General features: G+C 37.0%; 1 protein-coding gene across 3 annotated transcripts in view; it reads right to left on the bottom strand.

Moving 5' to 3' along the window:
* ARMC4 (armadillo repeat containing 4) overlaps positions 1-17,560 on the bottom strand; it is a 78,713-nt gene extending 61,153 nt beyond the window's left edge. The window contains exons 1-10 of one of the 3 annotated variants that reach the window (XM_032705521.1): positions 17,461-17,560; positions 16,661-16,972; positions 15,361-15,518; positions 13,813-14,008; positions 13,136-13,242; positions 12,548-12,684; positions 11,421-11,534; positions 8,448-8,653; positions 7,066-7,197; positions 6,715-6,856 (exon numbers count right to left, since the gene is read on the bottom strand). In XM_032705521.1, coding sequence (XP_032561412.1) covers positions 6,715-6,856; positions 7,066-7,197; positions 8,448-8,653; positions 11,421-11,534; positions 12,548-12,684; positions 13,136-13,242; positions 13,813-14,008; positions 15,361-15,518; positions 16,661-16,884 — 1,416 coding nt within the window. In that variant the 5' untranslated portion in view covers positions 16,885-16,972; positions 17,461-17,560. Of the gene's footprint in view, positions 1-6,714; positions 6,857-7,065; positions 7,198-8,447; positions 8,654-11,420; positions 11,535-12,547; positions 12,685-13,135; positions 13,243-13,812; positions 14,009-15,360; positions 15,519-16,660; positions 16,973-17,117; positions 17,180-17,460 lie in introns of those variants that run through there. The other 2 variants (XM_032705540.1, XM_032705530.1) reach the window with 2 other exon arrangements.
* Between the last annotated feature and the right edge of the window lie 682 nt (positions 17,561-18,242).

Raw genomic sequence — 18,242 nt, forward strand, 5'->3', positions numbered from 1 at the left:
CTTTTAAAATAGAATACAATCCTGCAGAAAGAGGAGAATCAAACATCAGTTATTTTACATTCTTTTCCTCAGTCCTTAATGTTTGACATATCATCTCTTTTTTCTCATCTTTTATAGAATTTCACTTTTTGTTTGCTTTTTTGCCCTTTTATTTCTAAATTGTCTTTCATCTCATCAGCTATGAAACTCTTGGGAATGTGTGACCCTCTCAACATTAATTAAACCTCCACTACACAGAAATTCATCAGAGTTGTTGTTAATGGTCAAAATTCAATTGGCTGTTATGAATTTTATATGTCTCTTGTGATGAGGAATGATTGTTTGTACTGTATTTTGAGGAGAGAGCTATTCGAGTGCTTCAGAGTTGCCAATTATAATAATAATTTGAGAGTTCACCATTTGCCAATATTTCCTACCTAGTAAATTTATCATAAAAGTATTTCTTTTTCCTGATCAGCACAATCTAGGTTGTTAGAAAATACATATCTTAACTATAATATGCAGTTTTCCTATATTTTTATTTCTTTTTTTTTCAGTAATCACATTCTTTACTGAAATTTAAAATAAAATCTTGGCTAATACTGGAAGATGAGAGCAAGAGACGTTCATGAACAGTAGAGAAGAGAGTGATATGAAGGCTGACAGGTTAGCCAAGGCTGACAGGTTAGCCTAACATGTGCCTAGAAACACTAGCAGGTGGCACATGATTCTGTCAGATACATTTGGTATTTTCTGAAAAATAACAGTCTACCACTTAGCCAAACTACAGGAAAATTTATTTTCATTTGAATAACCTTCAATTTACTCCACCAAATACTTTCATGATGGAAGGGGGAAGATTTATTTTTAGACATTCTACTAATAAGATCAGGTAAACTACCTGCAAAGTTGGTCAGTCCTGAAAAAAAAGTATTACACAGTGTCAAAAGTATTTTACATACAAAAATATTTTACATGCACTTATATGTGCTTATTTTGTATTTAACAGCTAAAATATAATCTCATGCAAGTCCGACTAATATGATATTATAAAGAAAAACATGCTCTTATCCACAGATTGTGGAAAAGACAGCATGATGTGCAATATATGTTCTACACAGATTAGGTACTTTTACTCCTGCTATTAGATTCTGACATTTGCACCTATTACACATATAGGGCCAGATTTCAAGACTACAGACTTTGTACTTGCAGTTCTCTGTGCAGTTTGCTATTCAGGAACATCCATAAACACCAGAGATTTTTTTCTATGACTATCAAAAAAATGTTGAGCAGTATTACAATGTGCAAAATAAGCAAACAAATGTTTGGTACTTGAGCAGGTACATTGTAACACTAGCACTACTTTTTTCTTGTCTTACTAAATTTGAAATTACTTTTTTGAAACTTTAAAGTTTCACTTTAAAGAATCAGTATTTGAAGACCCATTTTATTCCTTAAGCTGGGATGTTCATGCCTTTTTTTGAGGTTCTGCATTTTGGAATAAAATAGAATTACTTTTCTACTACTCCCAAAATACAACTGATTTCTTAACCCATTGTTCATGAAGCTGATTTAAATTTTTATAATGAGTATTAGTGTAACTTTTCATTTGCACAAGAAAGTAATAATTTTTTGAAAGGCTGGATGTTTTCTATCACAACATTTTATGAGGAAGATATCTATTTTTCAGGTATCTAAAATCTTACACCTCAAGTACAAGTCTCATCTTAGACATAAACTGTGACTGACATTATATTAAGGCATAGTAGGGAAGTGTGCAAGCATTCAATTATTGACTGCCTCCTGCTTACCCTTGATACAGAAAAAAGTCACACTGCAAACCTTGCATAGAGAGTGCAAAATAACTCCCCACACACATCCAACTGCAATTTAAGATTTGGTCATCAAATGTTCCAAAATATGCTCCCTGTTACTGTAATAGTTTAGATCCTCCTTGTCCACATCCTGAACTTCAGGCATTCATGGATTTCCTGTACCTTGGTTTGCCCCAAGTCCCTTAATCCCAACTTCCAGATGTTTCCATGTTTTTTCCTGAGAAATAAAACTACTCCATACAGTTTATCAACAATATCTACAAGAATCTCTGATTTGAGATCCTCTTAGCTCCTAGCAGAGTCTCCCTGCATCATTTCACTTTCTATTTGACTTTCTGCACTTTTAATCTGCACCTTTCTTCCCCAAGAATGTAGGACCCACCACTCCTTCCTGCAAACCAATACACAGTTGCATGTTGCTAACTGATAAATTTGAGCTTTCTGAGACCTGGCTCAGGTCTGCCCGTATTGTAAAGGGGAAGCAGAAGTGATGGGCAGTAGGTCTTGTCCAGCCAACAATCACTGCAATGCAGTGAAAAGAAAGAGAGAGAAAAACAAGAGAAGAAAGAAAGAATGGAGAGAAAGAAAAGGAAAGAGGCAAAGGCCAGAAGGAATATTCCTGTACATTCCTGCCTCCCTGGTCTGTTTGACATCTTTATGTAAGCCCACTACAGAGGGGCCTCCTGCCAGCTACAAAACTGTTGCTTGAACACAGCAGCCTTCCAAAGGTTCTGCCAAAATTCAGCTGTGTAGCAGCCCTGAATACACCCAGTGTATCCTGCAGGTTTTGTACCTTTTCCTTGTCCAGTGAATGAGATTTCATTGAGTCATGTGATAGATGTCCTTCCTTCCCAACCATCCACTGCTATGCAGCACCAGGGCACATGGGCACCTGGGAGCTGGTGCTCAATGCCACAGTCAGGGCACATCCTCTGTGGCTCCTGTGAAGTGCCATAGCATTTCCCCAGCTCCTGGACCTGGCACAGGATGGGAAGAGACATCAGATTTGTCCACCTATGATTCCGAATTAGAAAAGAAACACAATGCTGTTCTGGGAATGAGGTCTTTTGCACTGGAGTAATTACAAATAGATATGAAATTCATGGATATTTTACGTGAAGTGTGAGATTTGACTGGTTTCACCAGTGAATCCCTGAAATATAGCCAAAAGCAGAACGACTTTCCACATAAGAAACTGAAGGATGAATTCTGTAACTGCCATGGTCCTGCAGAACTCTATCCAGAGCTAACCCTGGCATAGGTGTACACATAAATCACACCCTTACAAGGAACCAAGATCAAGCAGCACAGGGGCTTAAGGGATTACAGACCTATTCTAGAGATCGGAGTTATTACTGGCACAGTCACCAGCCCCAATTCACCTCTCAACATCTCAGTTTTATCTCAATAACTGGCAATAGCCAGTGCTCAACCGTGGGCAGCACAAAACCCAGCTCTCACACTTTTTCTTTTTGTTTTTTTTTTTTTTTTTTTTTTTTTAGTGACCGGCCACAAAGAAGATTCTGTATTTCTACCTGATGTTCCCTGTTTCTAGCAAAACGATAATAAAAAAAGATGATCCCTTCATCCTATTCCTAAAATTTTTCTTAAAATTTCCTCTAGAAATCCAATACTTCAGAAGCACAAATTTAATGTCAAATATAACGTCAAATCTGAAGTAGGCACTTCTGGGTGAATCACACTGTTACAAACATCAACAGAGCACTTCATTCCAGTTTCATCTACTCTGGCCCTAAAAGACACCTAACACAAGGTACTAACCAAGCTCACTGATCTATCTTCGCTGCTCGCTGCTAAGTCGATGGGGAGACATGGAGAGAACACACATATTCTGTCTTCTGTTTCACAGCCCTGGGAAGCTTGAAGGTAGGACAAGGAGCCAGACCACAGAAGCAGCTGCTTCCCAGCGGAACAATTCCAACATGGATACTCTTTCCCAGAAAGGAAGGGGAGTGGAGAAGGGCAAAAAGTCAGAAGGGAATTTCCCCTGCACTGGAATTTTCTCTCCATGAAGAGGTATACAAGTACAGAGCCTACAGGCATAACTCATAGGATCTAGCAAGTTTGCTTTATACAAAAAGCAATTGCCTTTTTAACATATAATGACAATCTAACATTGGTATAAAAACTAGGTATCTTTCAGGTTTTATGGAAGTTTTTTGTCTGCAAATTCATCTTTATAGAGTCTTGCTGAATTGTGATTCACATCTACTTTAGTAGACATTAAAAAATGGTTGCATCTACAAATTATTATATCTTCCTGGTATCTCAAACACCTATCATTTAAGGCATTTTATTCATTTTTCCAGATGTGCAAACAAGGTATACAACCTTTGAAGATGCACAAGCCCTCTGAAATTTGTGCTTCTATATAAATAGGCTTGTAGACAGTCATAAATATATTTTCTCTTATGTTGCATCTGCCATGAACACTTGCCTACATGAACAACAAGAATGCCAAAAAATCTCCTAAGTCTGGCCAGAAGTGCAGTATTTATTCTTGAATTAAAACGAATTCCATGTGCAAGCTAAAGTAGCACTCCATCAATAAAACATTTCAACCACTGTCTGTGGTATGGCACTGAGGCATCTCTTTTCAGCTTTATCTGACCCCAGGGAGTTCTTGCTTTACGTAGCTAAGAATCAACACAGAATTATTTTAAGTATATATTCAAATACTTTGTTTAATTTATACCTAATTTAAAGAACTATTTGGTGACTCGGGTGTGCATGAATACATGAACAAGAATACATCTGAATTTTCAGAACAAAACTTTTTCATATTATGGAATTTTGTATTATAAACTTCTTAACAAGTACTCGCAATTTGATCAGAAATGCTCCCCTTTCTTTTTCTAGTTCCAAAACATTTTGTAATTTTCCTTGTTGACAGCTGGAACGAAAAAATACCAATTTCTGAAAGAGAGGTGCTTGAAAAATACATTTTCCTATTTGCCATTATCAGTCTTCATTCAGAATGGTTTCATGCAAATGTAGATATGAATTTCAATACTGGATAAAGTCCAATACCAAAATCTAAACATGACTATATGAAGAACCTAGAGAGGAAAGGGAGTTTGAGAATTATGTAATCAGGAGACAAGAGCCTTGTCGGTAAAGAGGGTGGTACATAAATGGGCCAAAGAAAAGATTACTGTGAGTTCATCAACAGTAATTCATTTCAAATCTCCTCTCTAGGAGGACCTTGGGTGTTTACTAAAAAGCAGCATGGTTGTTTCTCTGAGTTCTCAGAAAGGCAAAAAGAGATGCTTCATACATAGACCAAAGCAAGTTATTAACAAACTGAAAGATTTGAAAACAGTATCTTGAACTATAATTCCATGCAAAAAGGAAGATTCATGCAAAATCTATACATTATGTGTTCAGCATTAGAAATAGCTGAGCAAGTTACATGCTCAGTGTTATACCAGATTACATTTGCAAAGTGTTATTTTACCACAGCCAAAATGACAAAAATATAGAGGTCCAACCTAGAAAAGATAATTTTAGCGAGATTTGTATTATCCATGTTTGTCTGTGTCTCTTTGGCTACAACCACTAGCAAGGCTCCACGTACCCGAAATGAGAACAAGCAGTGTGACTACTCTGAATACAGTTTAAAAGACTGAGTTACTCTTCTACAATGGTCAAACGACTGGGAGGAGCCAAAGCTTTGCTTATTCCTCATAAATGTTTAATTGTAGAATCATAAAATCATTAAGGTTGGAAAAGATCTCCAAGATCATCGAGTCCAACCTGTGACTGAACACCATCATGTCAACTAAACTATAGCATGAAGTGCCACATCCATTATTTCCTGAATACTTCTACAGATGGTGACTTCATCTCTTCCCTGGGCAGCCCATTGAATCAATAAACAACCCTTTTAGTGAAAGAATTCTTCCTGATGTCCAGCCTGAACCTCCCCTGGCACAGCCTGAGGCTATGTCCTGTCATCCTGTCTCCAGTTGCCTGGGAGAAGTGACCGACCCCCACCTGGCTACAACCTCCTTTCAGGCAGGTTGTAGAGAGCGATGAGATCTCCCCTGAGCCTCCTCTTCTCCAGGCTAAACACCCTCAGCTCCCTCAGCTGCTCCTCATAGGACTTACACTTTTTTTGCTTTACCAAATGGCAGCACCATCATTTTATCAGTCGGATGTGTGTGCTCTGTACTCAAAAAAATAAACAAGCCAGCGCTTTTATTAGTAACTTCACAGAACATAAATTCCACTACAAACTTGTAAAGGAATTTCTCCTGAGGGAAAAACATAATTAGAGTTTTCCAGAATAGTAGAGGGTTGCTGGGGTTTTGATGTGTTTCAGACATATTCAGAATTTTAACTGTGTATATTTATAGGTTCCAAAAGATTTTCACCAAGTCTGTGTAAAAACCTTTCTTTTTCGTTTGTTTTAGAGGATGCCTGTTTATCATACATTTTCTTGTCCACTAAAGCATCTATCCAGACACAAGACCATGTTAGAATTACTTCAGTCATGCATTAATCATAGTTGATGAAAGACTTTAGGCAACTATTCAGTTTTAATAAAAACTCTTGAAAGTTATTATCCACATAAAGAAATAGCTTGGAACATTTCATACAAAAAGCAAAACAGAAACCCAATAATTAATAAAGAGATTATACCATCTTAAGTTTTAAATAACACTGAACAGATGGTTTAATCTAAAGGTCTATATAAGCCAAAAATAGCAGATAAAAAAAAAAGTGCATGATAGGAAAGTCCACAGTTCCAGGATTTGAACATACTGCATAGCAGGGCTATTCTAAAATATATGGAAGGTAGAAAGGATGAGGAGCTGTCCCTCAACTGTATCTTTTTTATTTTTTATAAAATTTATCAACACTTCTTAATTACCTTTACATATTTTGAAAGTTTCTGAATTCCCCAGTATTCAGGTGATAAATCAGTGGTTCCTTCCTGACGACGTACAGGCTGTTCATCCTCCTCAGCGTCTGAGGAACTGTCACTAACATCTTCTAAACTGCTTGATGTTTTACTAAAAATAAATAAACAGAATCACCAATTTTAAACAGCTAGAAGCTAATAGGGACAAGCACATTTCAAACAGGTATTACAACAGTGCCTAATAAAAGAATTAGAAAAACACAACTGACATTACTGAACAGTAAATATGGTGATAATTACTGTAGATAGGGAAAATAATTTTTTTTTTTAAATGAAGAAAGAAAAATAAGTAACCCATACCTTCCTGGGGCTCGATTAATTTTAAGAGATTTAGGACTGGCACTGGATTTCTTTTTCATTTTCGAAGATACAGTACTACTTCTCCCTTCTTCTTCAGTATCTTTTTTTGAAGCCTTGTCACTAGATTTGGGTTTATTAAAAAAAAATAAATAAAAAAAAAAAAACCCAACAAAAAAACAGAAATCATTTTTTCCAGAACATTCTTCAGCAGATTGTGACTCAGAGAACTCCTGATTGCCCATGCATTAACAGTTTTGGATGGATTCTTCTTCAATGAATGTGTCTGGTTGCTTTTTGTACTCACATAAACAAATGAATTTACTATCCTCTGGCAAAGACTTTGAGTGCTTAGCTATGTGGTGCATGAAGAAGTCTCTCTCTCTGTTCTGAACTGATCTCACTGGCTCATTTTCATTTGACGCCCTTTATTCTTGTCCTAGAACAGACAGTGACTAAATGTTCCCTGTTTATCATCTCCAGTCATGATTTTCTGTATCTTTCTTCTTCTCCTCTAGTCATTATTTTCCAGGCAAAAGAGTTCTAGTCTGCCTAGTTCTTCCATGCACTGACATGTTCCATAGCTTTGATCATGCTGAATACAATATATCTTGCTTTCCTTATATTCCAAAAGATTCCTAGGCCTAGTTGAGTACAATAACTGGTGCTTTTTTGTCCCTAACTTACAATATTATGAAAGCAAAATTTTTTTTCAAGCCTGGATTGGTCAGCCTGTCACAGTCACAACAATAAAAGAGAATACTACTCATGATTACAGCCCATTTCACTACCTCTAGACTTTAACAGACTGGGGAAAAAGGTTAGCTCTTGCCCTGGGAAACCATTTTTTTTAATTGATGACTGTAGGTCAAATCTTAAATCTCTTAAAATGTTTCTTGCAACGTCAAATTGGAGGACTTGAGAAGATACTATTTTTTGTAGGATGGCAATCAAAGTTTTTTCTTCAGATATTCTTCTTCCTCCAGAGGAAGCAGAGATAGAAAAGTGGTTCGTATAATATGAAATCATTAAAAATTGGTAGTAACAAGTAAGAGTCATTCTGATTTTCCATCATGAAAGTATGGTTTAGATAAGATTTTTCTACTCTGTCTTGCTTTAAAAGGCATTTGAAACCAAAAATATGATGATAAACCAGTACTGCGTAGAATTGCAAGACATTTCCCTGCCTTGCTGCGGAAATGATGTAACATTAAAGTTGTTGCATGAGAGAAAAAACGTGAGAACTCTCTTCTTAGAAATTAACATGTAGTAAGCTTTGTTTCATTGCTCTTAAGACAATAATGCAGACTGCAACATGCAGTCCAACCATTAGCACAGTTTACAGAGACCTACAGGAAAATTCAGTTATAAAGATAACTACTTATCTTTGGGAAGCAGAAAGCCCAGTATTTTTCCACTGCATAGTTGGTTGTAACTTCTTGCCAGTGGATCTTCTCCCTGCTGCAGAACTTTTCACTTTCTTTTCTGTAGAGTCATAACGGTTCTGGGATCGGTCAGAAACCTCAGCATCAACACCTTCCACATACTGACAATTCTTCTCATATGCTGGTTCTTTAAAAAAAGTATATTCCTAATAAAAGGAGACATGGTTTGTCAGTTATATTGCTATACGAATAATGCATATGAAGTTATAAGCACTTATAAGCACAATTCCAGGATTCTGTGCTTAAAAATTGTATGCATTATACGTAGAATTAGATTCTAAACACAAAGTTGTATTGTCTTTAAAAGAAAAAAAATTAATTTTGAAAGCAGCAGTTACCATGTGCAAATTAAAGTTTTTTAAGTAATGGAAGTAGCTAAATTTGAAACTTTCTGAACATACTTGAAAATTTGGTGTTGTTCAGTTTCTAATATGTCCAATAATTTGTGACACAAGCACTTTTATAGAACCTAATTCCAAATGAGTTTTAAGATCCAGAATTGCAAAATCAAGTCACTGTGTTTCCAGTGTATCATTTACATAAAATCCTTCTATAAAGGATTTACAAAAAATTCCCACAAAAAAAGTAATGAAGAAAATAGGCTATCATAAACTGCTAGACTTCAGTTCCAAGTAATTTCATTTGATATAGTTTAGAATTAATATAAACACATTCCTTTTCATTTTTTTCATGTTCCGTCTCTCAGGACAAAACGTTGAACAAGTCACACACAAGAACTGAGCTGAGTAGCACCCACCAATCCTTCAGCTGTCTGTGTCTAGTACCATGGCTGATCAAAAACATACAGAACAGAAAAGACTCTTGTCAACTCCTATTCTCCATTGGAACATATTCAATTTTTACAGGAGAGACAGCATACAATCGTTACTTATTATTATTATTATTGCAGCTGTCACTACCAGATAGGTGAAGACATCCCTTTATGTATCTGATTCAGGGCACTTTTAAGGAGGCTGTCACAGTGTGGTCTGCTTTTGACCAGTCCCTGATGTGAATCAGCTGTTCCAGGCTTGCCGACCCAACTGTCCCATTCCACACTAACTCTTGCTAATTCTCTCATTCTGAAAATGTGCTCCAGACAAGGCAATTTAGCACACGATAAACTAGATGAATCACAGGGAACTGGTGCTGTAGCTTGACCAGCTAAGCATACATTAAAAAGTATGTTTCCTACAGCACTATATACCAACAGAGGAATTCTGAATGTTAGCTTAAACAAGGCCAGGCAGATATTATAAAAGTTAATTGGTTTTGCAATATATGTGTATGTAACAAGCTTTTTGAAGCTCTCCTCTCCTCAGAAAATAAGTCAAAACTATTTCCAGTCATATTTTACTTCATATAGGCAAACTTGGAAATATGGCTTTTCTCTGCTTTTGAGAGTTCTAAACCAGAGATTTTCCCTCAGGTTTACAGTATTAACTTGTTTACATTCTAGTTTTAGAAAGGAGAAAGTACTAAACCAGCTTTTCATCATGGCAGGATGATATGCTATTCCTAAACCATTAAAAGGAATAATGCATACTCTTCTACATAAACATATTTACATAGCCAGGCACTACTCAGTGCGTGATTTATGTGATAACGGAAGGAAAACAGTATAAATTCTATTTATTTACTCTTATTTAATAAGTGTACACATTTCTTGAATAGTTACATTATCTTTATAAGGGCAGAAAACCAGTAAAGATATATTATCTCTGTTATCAACAGTATCATTATTCTACATTAACATTTAGGATTAGAAATGTAAAAACTATTAAAATATTCCCTTGAACACCAAATTAAGCCAAATCACTGCAAACACATTAAACCAGTAATTATGTCTAAAACCATTCATATGTTATTCCATTTATAAGTGTAAACCAGTATGTAGGTATAACATTTAAAAACTTGCCTGCAATATAAATGAAAATTTTTTTAACTTATTACTCTTTCAAACAGAATGACTCACAGATTTAATTCCATTACTGTAAGCTATTGTATTTATCTGTACAAGTTGAAATGTTCTGTTCTTTCAGAACTGCCAAATACCTGTATCTCAGAAGAATAAATATCACCCCTACGTCACAAAAAATCATAACTAAAGGATAAGAAAATGTCTTAATCCCTTCCTTCTTTGAATAAATAAAGTTGCATATAAATAATCACGATAAAATTTATGGCAGGTTTTGGCCTGTAATTGATTTTACCACCAAGTTATTAATTGGTTATAACCACACTAGAAATCTAAAAAAAAAAAGAGTTTTTGTCAGGAATGATGAAACAACTAAAACTGTAGTGGCACTGTGTGGTTCTAGCTAAAATAGAACTCTAAATTAAAGCCAAAACACTTGCATTTTATAGTGGCTGAAGCAAGACATAGTGTGTAAGCTGGATGTTTAACTCCCGACTCTGATACTTAAATCAGACAGTTCTCATTAAAAAAAAGTTAAGCTATTGTTTATCTTTAGGTTACAAAGTACGAAGATAAAAGTTTAAGTGGTTTTGATAACAGAAAAATATTGTCATAAAAAGTTGACTTTTTCCATAAGGATATCATATTTTTCTGCTTTAGTATTTCCAGTGCTCCATAGAGAACAATACCAGAAGACCAGTAAAACATTTCAAGCAAAATTAGAGGCTGGCCTCACATGTAATTCAAACCCCACCATAAGGTACGACAGAACAATACATGAATGGTGTATTATTTGCTATTTACAAAAGAAACATATTTCACAGAACCTGAAACAAATAAAAAAAAAATATAATACATGCATTTCAGCCATTAAAATTCTTCATTTAATCATCTTTGATAAAGAACATAAATGTTCAGACAGGTTTATAATTTAATTCTTAACAATGTACACTTGTACAAAGTAGAAGATACACCCAGTATCAGTAAATACATACCTGTTTAGCCATATTTTCTACAAATCTAGGTGATCTCTCTCTTAAAAATGTGACTATATCTTTATATACATCACTTTTTCTTTCATAGTCAAGCTCTTTACCCTTTAGCTGACCCTTAAAAAAAGAATACATTTTAAATTATTAACAGTTTTGCCCTACACAGGTAATTTAATCTGCATCACAAAATAGTGCTAAAGCACAAAGGTCATACTGTAATGAATTAGGTACAGAAGACTCATGCTCAGCAGAGTCCATCAAATTTCACCAATGCTTTGTAAAGATGTATGGATCATCTCCATGGATCCCTACATATGATGAAGATCTCACATGGAATTTTGCAGGCAATTATCAGTAAATTGTACCGTGTGTAGTTTCACTGAAAAGAATTTACGGCTTATGGCAAACAACCAACTAAATACGAGCTTCCAGTGCAGCATGGCAGATGTCTAAACAGATTAGAAAATTATGTGACCTGACTGACTGCGCTTTATAAGCTTCATTTATTAATAATGTGCCAAGTCAAAATTTCCCTGGATTTTTTAACTCTTAGGAAATCAATTTGTGGAGTTACGCCTGACGGACATCAGTCCGTCTTCAAAATGAATGTAAGAGCTCTGGTCGCTGCTTAACACACATAAGGGGCTAATATGCCTAAATAAAACCCAACTGAAAGGAAAAAGGTAACCAAAATGAAAAGGAGAAGAGATAAATAATTTCTAAAAAGCTTCCACTGACAGGAGAAAGAACTGCTTTATCATTTATAAAAAGACAAAAGCAAGCTCTATTAGCCACACACAACAATACCACACTTCAGATCAAGAGCAATGAGGCACTAAAGAGGCATCGAGTCCCCCAGTACCTGTAAACAGGAACACTGTGAAGAACTGCTTGAGTACATTTAAAGGTCAATCAAACACTGTTAGGAAAGAGTGCAGAATACACTCCTGGTATAAAACTTTTTGAAAAAGCACTCAAAACACACTTATTACTGTGGCTTCTCTTTCTGTACCAAAACATGAGCTCTGCAGGTCTTAGAGCCCCAATACCACTACCCCAAACCTGATTGAGCTTTGATTTTAGCACAAAAAAATAATCATTACTGCATGGTGTCCTTTATTATTACTTACCCCATTTAAAAACACTCCTGCTGTGTTGCAAGTGATATACAAAGGATCAGTGTCATGTGGTTTGATGACTAAATAACAAATGTCTCCATGCACTTGTCTCCAGGGAGGAGCTCGGCATCCATTAGCAAACACGTAATCTGTAACCAATTAGCATTAGTGTTTTTATCCAGTTTAAAAGTATTTTTTAATAGTTATGCTTGATGATTAATGTAAGACGTATACAAATAAAATCCCCAAACAATTTGTTACTCTTAAGAATTCATGCTGTTAGGTGTTAATTGTGCAAAACTCTGTCACCCTTGGTCCAATCCAACCAAGAACCACAACTGTGTTTAGCACTTTTCAGGATCAGGGAGTCAGTTCACTTCCTCTGCTTCCACTGAAGATATTCACATAACTGGGACTTTATTTCTGTATGTAAAGGCTGAAGAACACCATTGCATGTCTGAAAATACTTTTTATTTTACTTCATAACTTTATGGTAGAAAGAAACTCTTTAAATGTGTTACTGAAATTAATCCAAAAAATTTCACACAGAAATCAAGTACTTTAATAATGGTATATGTAAACATGAGATATGATCTAGACCTGATGTGTATTCCAGTGATTCCAGTACTGTATCTTCTCCTTTCCCAGAGAAATTCTTGAGAAGACTCACTTCACTGTTTACAGCAGCTGGATTTAGTCTAACACCTCTGCAATTAATAGAAAATAGTTTAAAATGTATTCATCAAAAGGATGCACTCAGAGAAATGAAGAGAATATTGCACAATTTTTTTATTTTACATTGAGTCTTACTGGTAGCAACAAAAATATAAAAATGGGTCATCTTTCATAGTGTTTCTTAATTTTTTCTATAGTTCAGTGAAATTTTCATTCCACACCTAATACAAAATCCTTGTAACTATGAAACAGACTCAATGTAATACTTAATACAGTTCCATGAAGAAATAAACAGTTCCTTGAAAATATTTGACTGTAACTTTGTTATTTGTACAAATGACTTCAATTTGCTAACAAAATGCAAAACATATGCAATAAAAAAAACACACTTGTGGGCACACACTTGCATACCCACACCTACAGAAAAATCTTCATGAAAAATTGTTTTTTTCAATAACTTAGTGAATAGTGAAAGTCATTTCCATAAATTTCTTTATATCACACCAAAAACACATGCTGTGGGTTGAAACCAATCTGATTTAACAATAAAACAAAAAAATGCACTGGCTCAGATGCTTAGCTTCCATTTGAAATGCACTTACTGTGAAATCTGTTTCAAAGAACTATTAAGCAGTTGCAAATCCAGCTGATGAAGAAGAAGAATGATTTTCATTTTCGTCTCTGTTTCAGGGTCATAACCTCTTTTCACTTTGTCAAATAAATGCAAGATGGACGTATCTTCTCCTTCAACAGTCGCATATTCAGGGCCAAGAATTTTCACTATAGGATCTCTGTTAGCTGTAAACATGAAACAGAATCATGTAATGTGCAACTATGTTTAAAATGATTGGATGAGACAAACACCTTTTGTTTCAATTGCTGCATGATTTCGATGCTATTAATTTACAGTAAGAACTTTATAATGTTCATAGTTATTCATCAAACATTACTGTCTCATTTATTCTTTCATATCCCTCTACTGCAATTTTAAATGTACTTTTAAGAACACGATAACACTAAGAATAAAAAGAAATTTTTCTTAACAAACCAACTGCTTTTTACAGCAAATATAAAGATTCATTCAACCAAGGGATGAATATTAAATAGTTCCCTTTATCAACAGTCCCGTTTCCCAAAAATATGCCTGGCTGATTCCCAAAACAGGAAATCAATGGGCTTAACTCACTGAAAATTGATCATTTTGGAAATATGATTTAGTGTAAAGAACATCTTTAAGCTTTTCTAGCAGCATTCCCAATGGCCCCATTACTTCCTCAGCTATGCCAGCTGTTCTTTTTGGTAAACAGTGACATAACTACATGTCAATGTATTTTACAAATCCATTTTGCTCTGTTGCTGCAAATGAAGTCCCATGCATCTCTGAATGGCTCTGCATGATTCACTGGTCATATTATTCTTCCCTAGTATTCATGGTTAACCACTGTCAGTGACAGGGCCCCAGATCAGATGGATCTGAAGCTTGATCCAGTACACGCATTTATATTTTAGTACTGCAGATGCAATTTCTAATAATATCACAATATATCACTGATCTCTTCTACCTCCAGGTAGGAGGAGGATATCCAGTTTAGCATATCAAGAGTCTTCTTGTCAGTTTGAAAATCTAGGTCTTGAAGATGACACAGCAGAAGTGCTCAGACCTATATTTTAAACCCATTGTGAGAAGGAGGAATCTGGAAATGCTCATTGTGAACCTTGTACAGGTAAGAATGTCTTAAACATATAATTGTTTCTTGGCCATTTTTTAAGGGTGTAACATTTTAAAGGCATATTAAACTACATAGGTAGGAAAAATTATTATTAGCCTCAAAGAAGACTTTTTTTTCCAGAAATTTAAGCCTACTGTCATCGCTGGGAAATTGCTCAGTATACACAAATTTGTATATAAGATTCAACAACATTATTTTAACTTTATTCCAGATTTCTCTGTTATTAATTTCTGTGTAAATAAAACAAGAAATAGAAACTTCATTAAGGTCTGGATCAGCACCTTTAGCCACCTTCATGAATTAGTACCTTCTCACATACTTAAAATGAAGGCATACATTTCTTTCTGCACATTTCATAAATTGCTGAAAACATTTTAAGAATGAGGAAAGACTTAAAAAAAAAAAAAAAAGAAAAGAAACCTTCGAGGCATGCTTGTGCTTCCTTTAACTTTTTTTCCATAGCAATTTGTAGCAAACGAGACAGCTGGTCAAAACTGCGAACTCTGAGAGTTGATGCCGAGAGAAGAAGCAATGGTTGGCCATCTCTGCTTGTGGCTTCAGACTGAACAGCTGCTTCACTAGAAAAATTAAATTATATCTTTTTAAAATAATAACTGTAATTGAGAAGAATCTTAAATGTTATTCGAGTTTTACATGATAAAGCATATACAATTTCTTTAAACAATACTTTTAAAAAACTTCCAAGGTAAACCAATTCATTCATTGCAAATCAGCAGGTGGATAGGCCCAAAGGAAGCTGTGACCCCATGGGAAGCCTGTACTAGAACAGGCTCCTGGCAGGACCCGTGGACCCACAGAGGGAGAAGCCTATGATGGAGCAGGTTTGCTGGCAGGATGTGTGACCCTGTGGGAGACCCATGCTGGAGCAGAGGGTGCCTGAAGGACTGCATGGAAGGAATCCATGGAAGGGATCCATGCTGGAGCAGGTCATGAAGACCTGCAGCCTGTGGGAAGGACTCATGTTGCAGAAGTTTGGGAAGGACTGTTCTGTGGGGGGGACCCCAGACTGGAGCAGGGGAAGAGTGTGAGAAGGAAGGAGTATCAGGGAAAAATGTGTAATGAACTGATCGCAATCCTTATCCCCCATCCCCCTGTGCCACTCAGGAATGAGGAGATAGAGAAAATCAGAAGTGAGGTTGAGCCTGAGAACAGGTAGGTGTGGGAAGAAGAGGTTTTATTTCTCATTATCCTACTCTGACTTTTAATTGGTAGTAAATTTAATTTCCGCGAGTCAAGTCTGGTTTGCCAAAGACAGTGACTGGTGAGTGATCTCTCCCAGTCCTTATCTCAACCAATGAGCCTTTTGTTGTTTCTTTCTCCCCTGTCTAGTGTAGAAGAGGGAGTGATAGAGCAGCTTGCTGGGCACCTGGCAACCAACCAAGGGCAACTCAGCACATGGGAGTCACTCCTAACACAAAGAGAAATCGTATGGTTAATCACAGTTAGACATATGTTGCGAAAAGTCTTAGGAATAGACAGTTCAAGTTTTAAGAATCACTAACTTACCAGGTCTGCATCACAAATGAGACAGAATAGTCTCAAACTCAAAAAGAAACACTTCAAATTTTAGCTCAAAATTTTCAATACATATCAATAAAAATCCCACCCATAGCCACTAAGGCTTGCTTTATGCTAAGTGAGCACAATTTTGCTTCATAGTTCACCTTCTGCATTTGAAAACGCACTGCAATTCACTTACTTGATCACATAACCCTTTCCAAATACTGAAGAGTCCAACTGCGTTTTCCACTCAAGGGGCTCTCTGAAGACAAACGCTGCTTCCTCGGGATGCTTACTGCTGAATTCCTCTGCAAACTTAATAATCTGATTTAAAAGAGATTCGTTCAAAGGGGTGATTTCGAGCGTGCCGGTTCCAGAGCCAGCAGCAGTCCACTGAGCCGCCCTCTCCAATGCCGCTCCCATGGTCTCGGACACTTATCACAGGAGTCCACCTGGGCAAAGAGACACCACCAGAGAAGGGCAAAACTGAGCTCTCAAATGGTAAATGCCGCTGTAATTTGAAACAAACATATCCAGTAATTATTAGATTCATTTAACTCGTTCAAATCCCCGAAGTGGGGAAGGGGGACTTGAAGAAGCCAACTCGCAAATTTTAAAGAAATAGGGAAGTCAGGTGCAAGCACAGTTTATTTCACCTTAATTAATTCCGGGTGCTATGGAAATGCTGGGAGCAGAGAGCAGAAGGCCCCTGTTGAGGCTGTAACAAAAGGTTTCCCCCCCGTTAAAACCCCCTGTGCAGGCAGACAGACCCAAGCCCACCATGACCCCCCGGCACCGTCTCTGAACGGCGGAAAGGAGGGTGTGGGACCACCCCGACCAGCCTGGAGAGCCCGAGGGCCGCCGCAGTGCCCGGGCCTGGGGCCGCCTCGGCCCTGCGGGGAGCCCGGGGCAAGGGCTGGGGAGGGAGCGGGAGGGAGCAGGGAGCCCGAAGCCGGGAGCCCGGGGGTCGCACGGAGCCCGCCCGAGGTCGCCCCTCACCTCGGCCCCGGCGGACGTGGCCGCGCCCCGCCATGGCCGGCGGCGTTGCCGTGGGGACGGGCCGGCGTCACCGGGACAGCGGCAGGAGCCGCGGCCCCGGCGGACGTTCCCCCTCGGACGGGAAGAGGAGCAGTATTTAAAATAATAAAGCAGGCTTATATGGTTTTTTGGTGCGGAATTAAATAATGTAGTAACTAGAGTTACTTCGCACCAGAGGTTAGAGGGAGACCACCGACTGGTTTTTAGCTTGAATTTTAGCCTGGACAGCTCAAACCTTTCACTGGCTGTCAGCTGTTATGAGAAAACAGCTTTAATTAATAATGGTTAAGATTGACCACTTTTAGTTCTTGAGACAGTGTGACAGATTATGCTTGAAATCCTTTTTGTTAAAGGAAATGTAATGTGAAATTATTGTTCCTTGAAAGAAGTAAAGGAAATAGGTATGGGCAGAAGCAAGGAATAAAATCCTTTCACATACTGAGTACTACACAACACTATACACATGCAAATAGAAAGCTCTAAACACAGAATGGAAATTAATACTATTCCCCTAATCCTATTATAGATCCATATGTTGTTGGATGAGCCATCGCTCTGGATAAATTTTTAGGTTATAAAGTTTTTACTGTGCTCATCTCATCACGTACTGTCTCAACTTTTGTGCTACTGAGCAGATAAGAACGATATTCTGGGACTTCCCTTTCCACTGCAGTTCTGTTATTTGGGCCCATCAAAATGCCTACGAAATGATAAAAATTGGACTTGAGATTTGAACTAGGAAG

The sequence above is a fragment of the Chiroxiphia lanceolata genome, chromosome 1 (genome assembly GCF_009829145.1).
Source record: "Chiroxiphia lanceolata isolate bChiLan1 chromosome 1, bChiLan1.pri, whole genome shotgun sequence".
Lineage (NCBI taxonomy): Eukaryota > Metazoa > Chordata > Aves > Passeriformes > Pipridae > Chiroxiphia > Chiroxiphia lanceolata.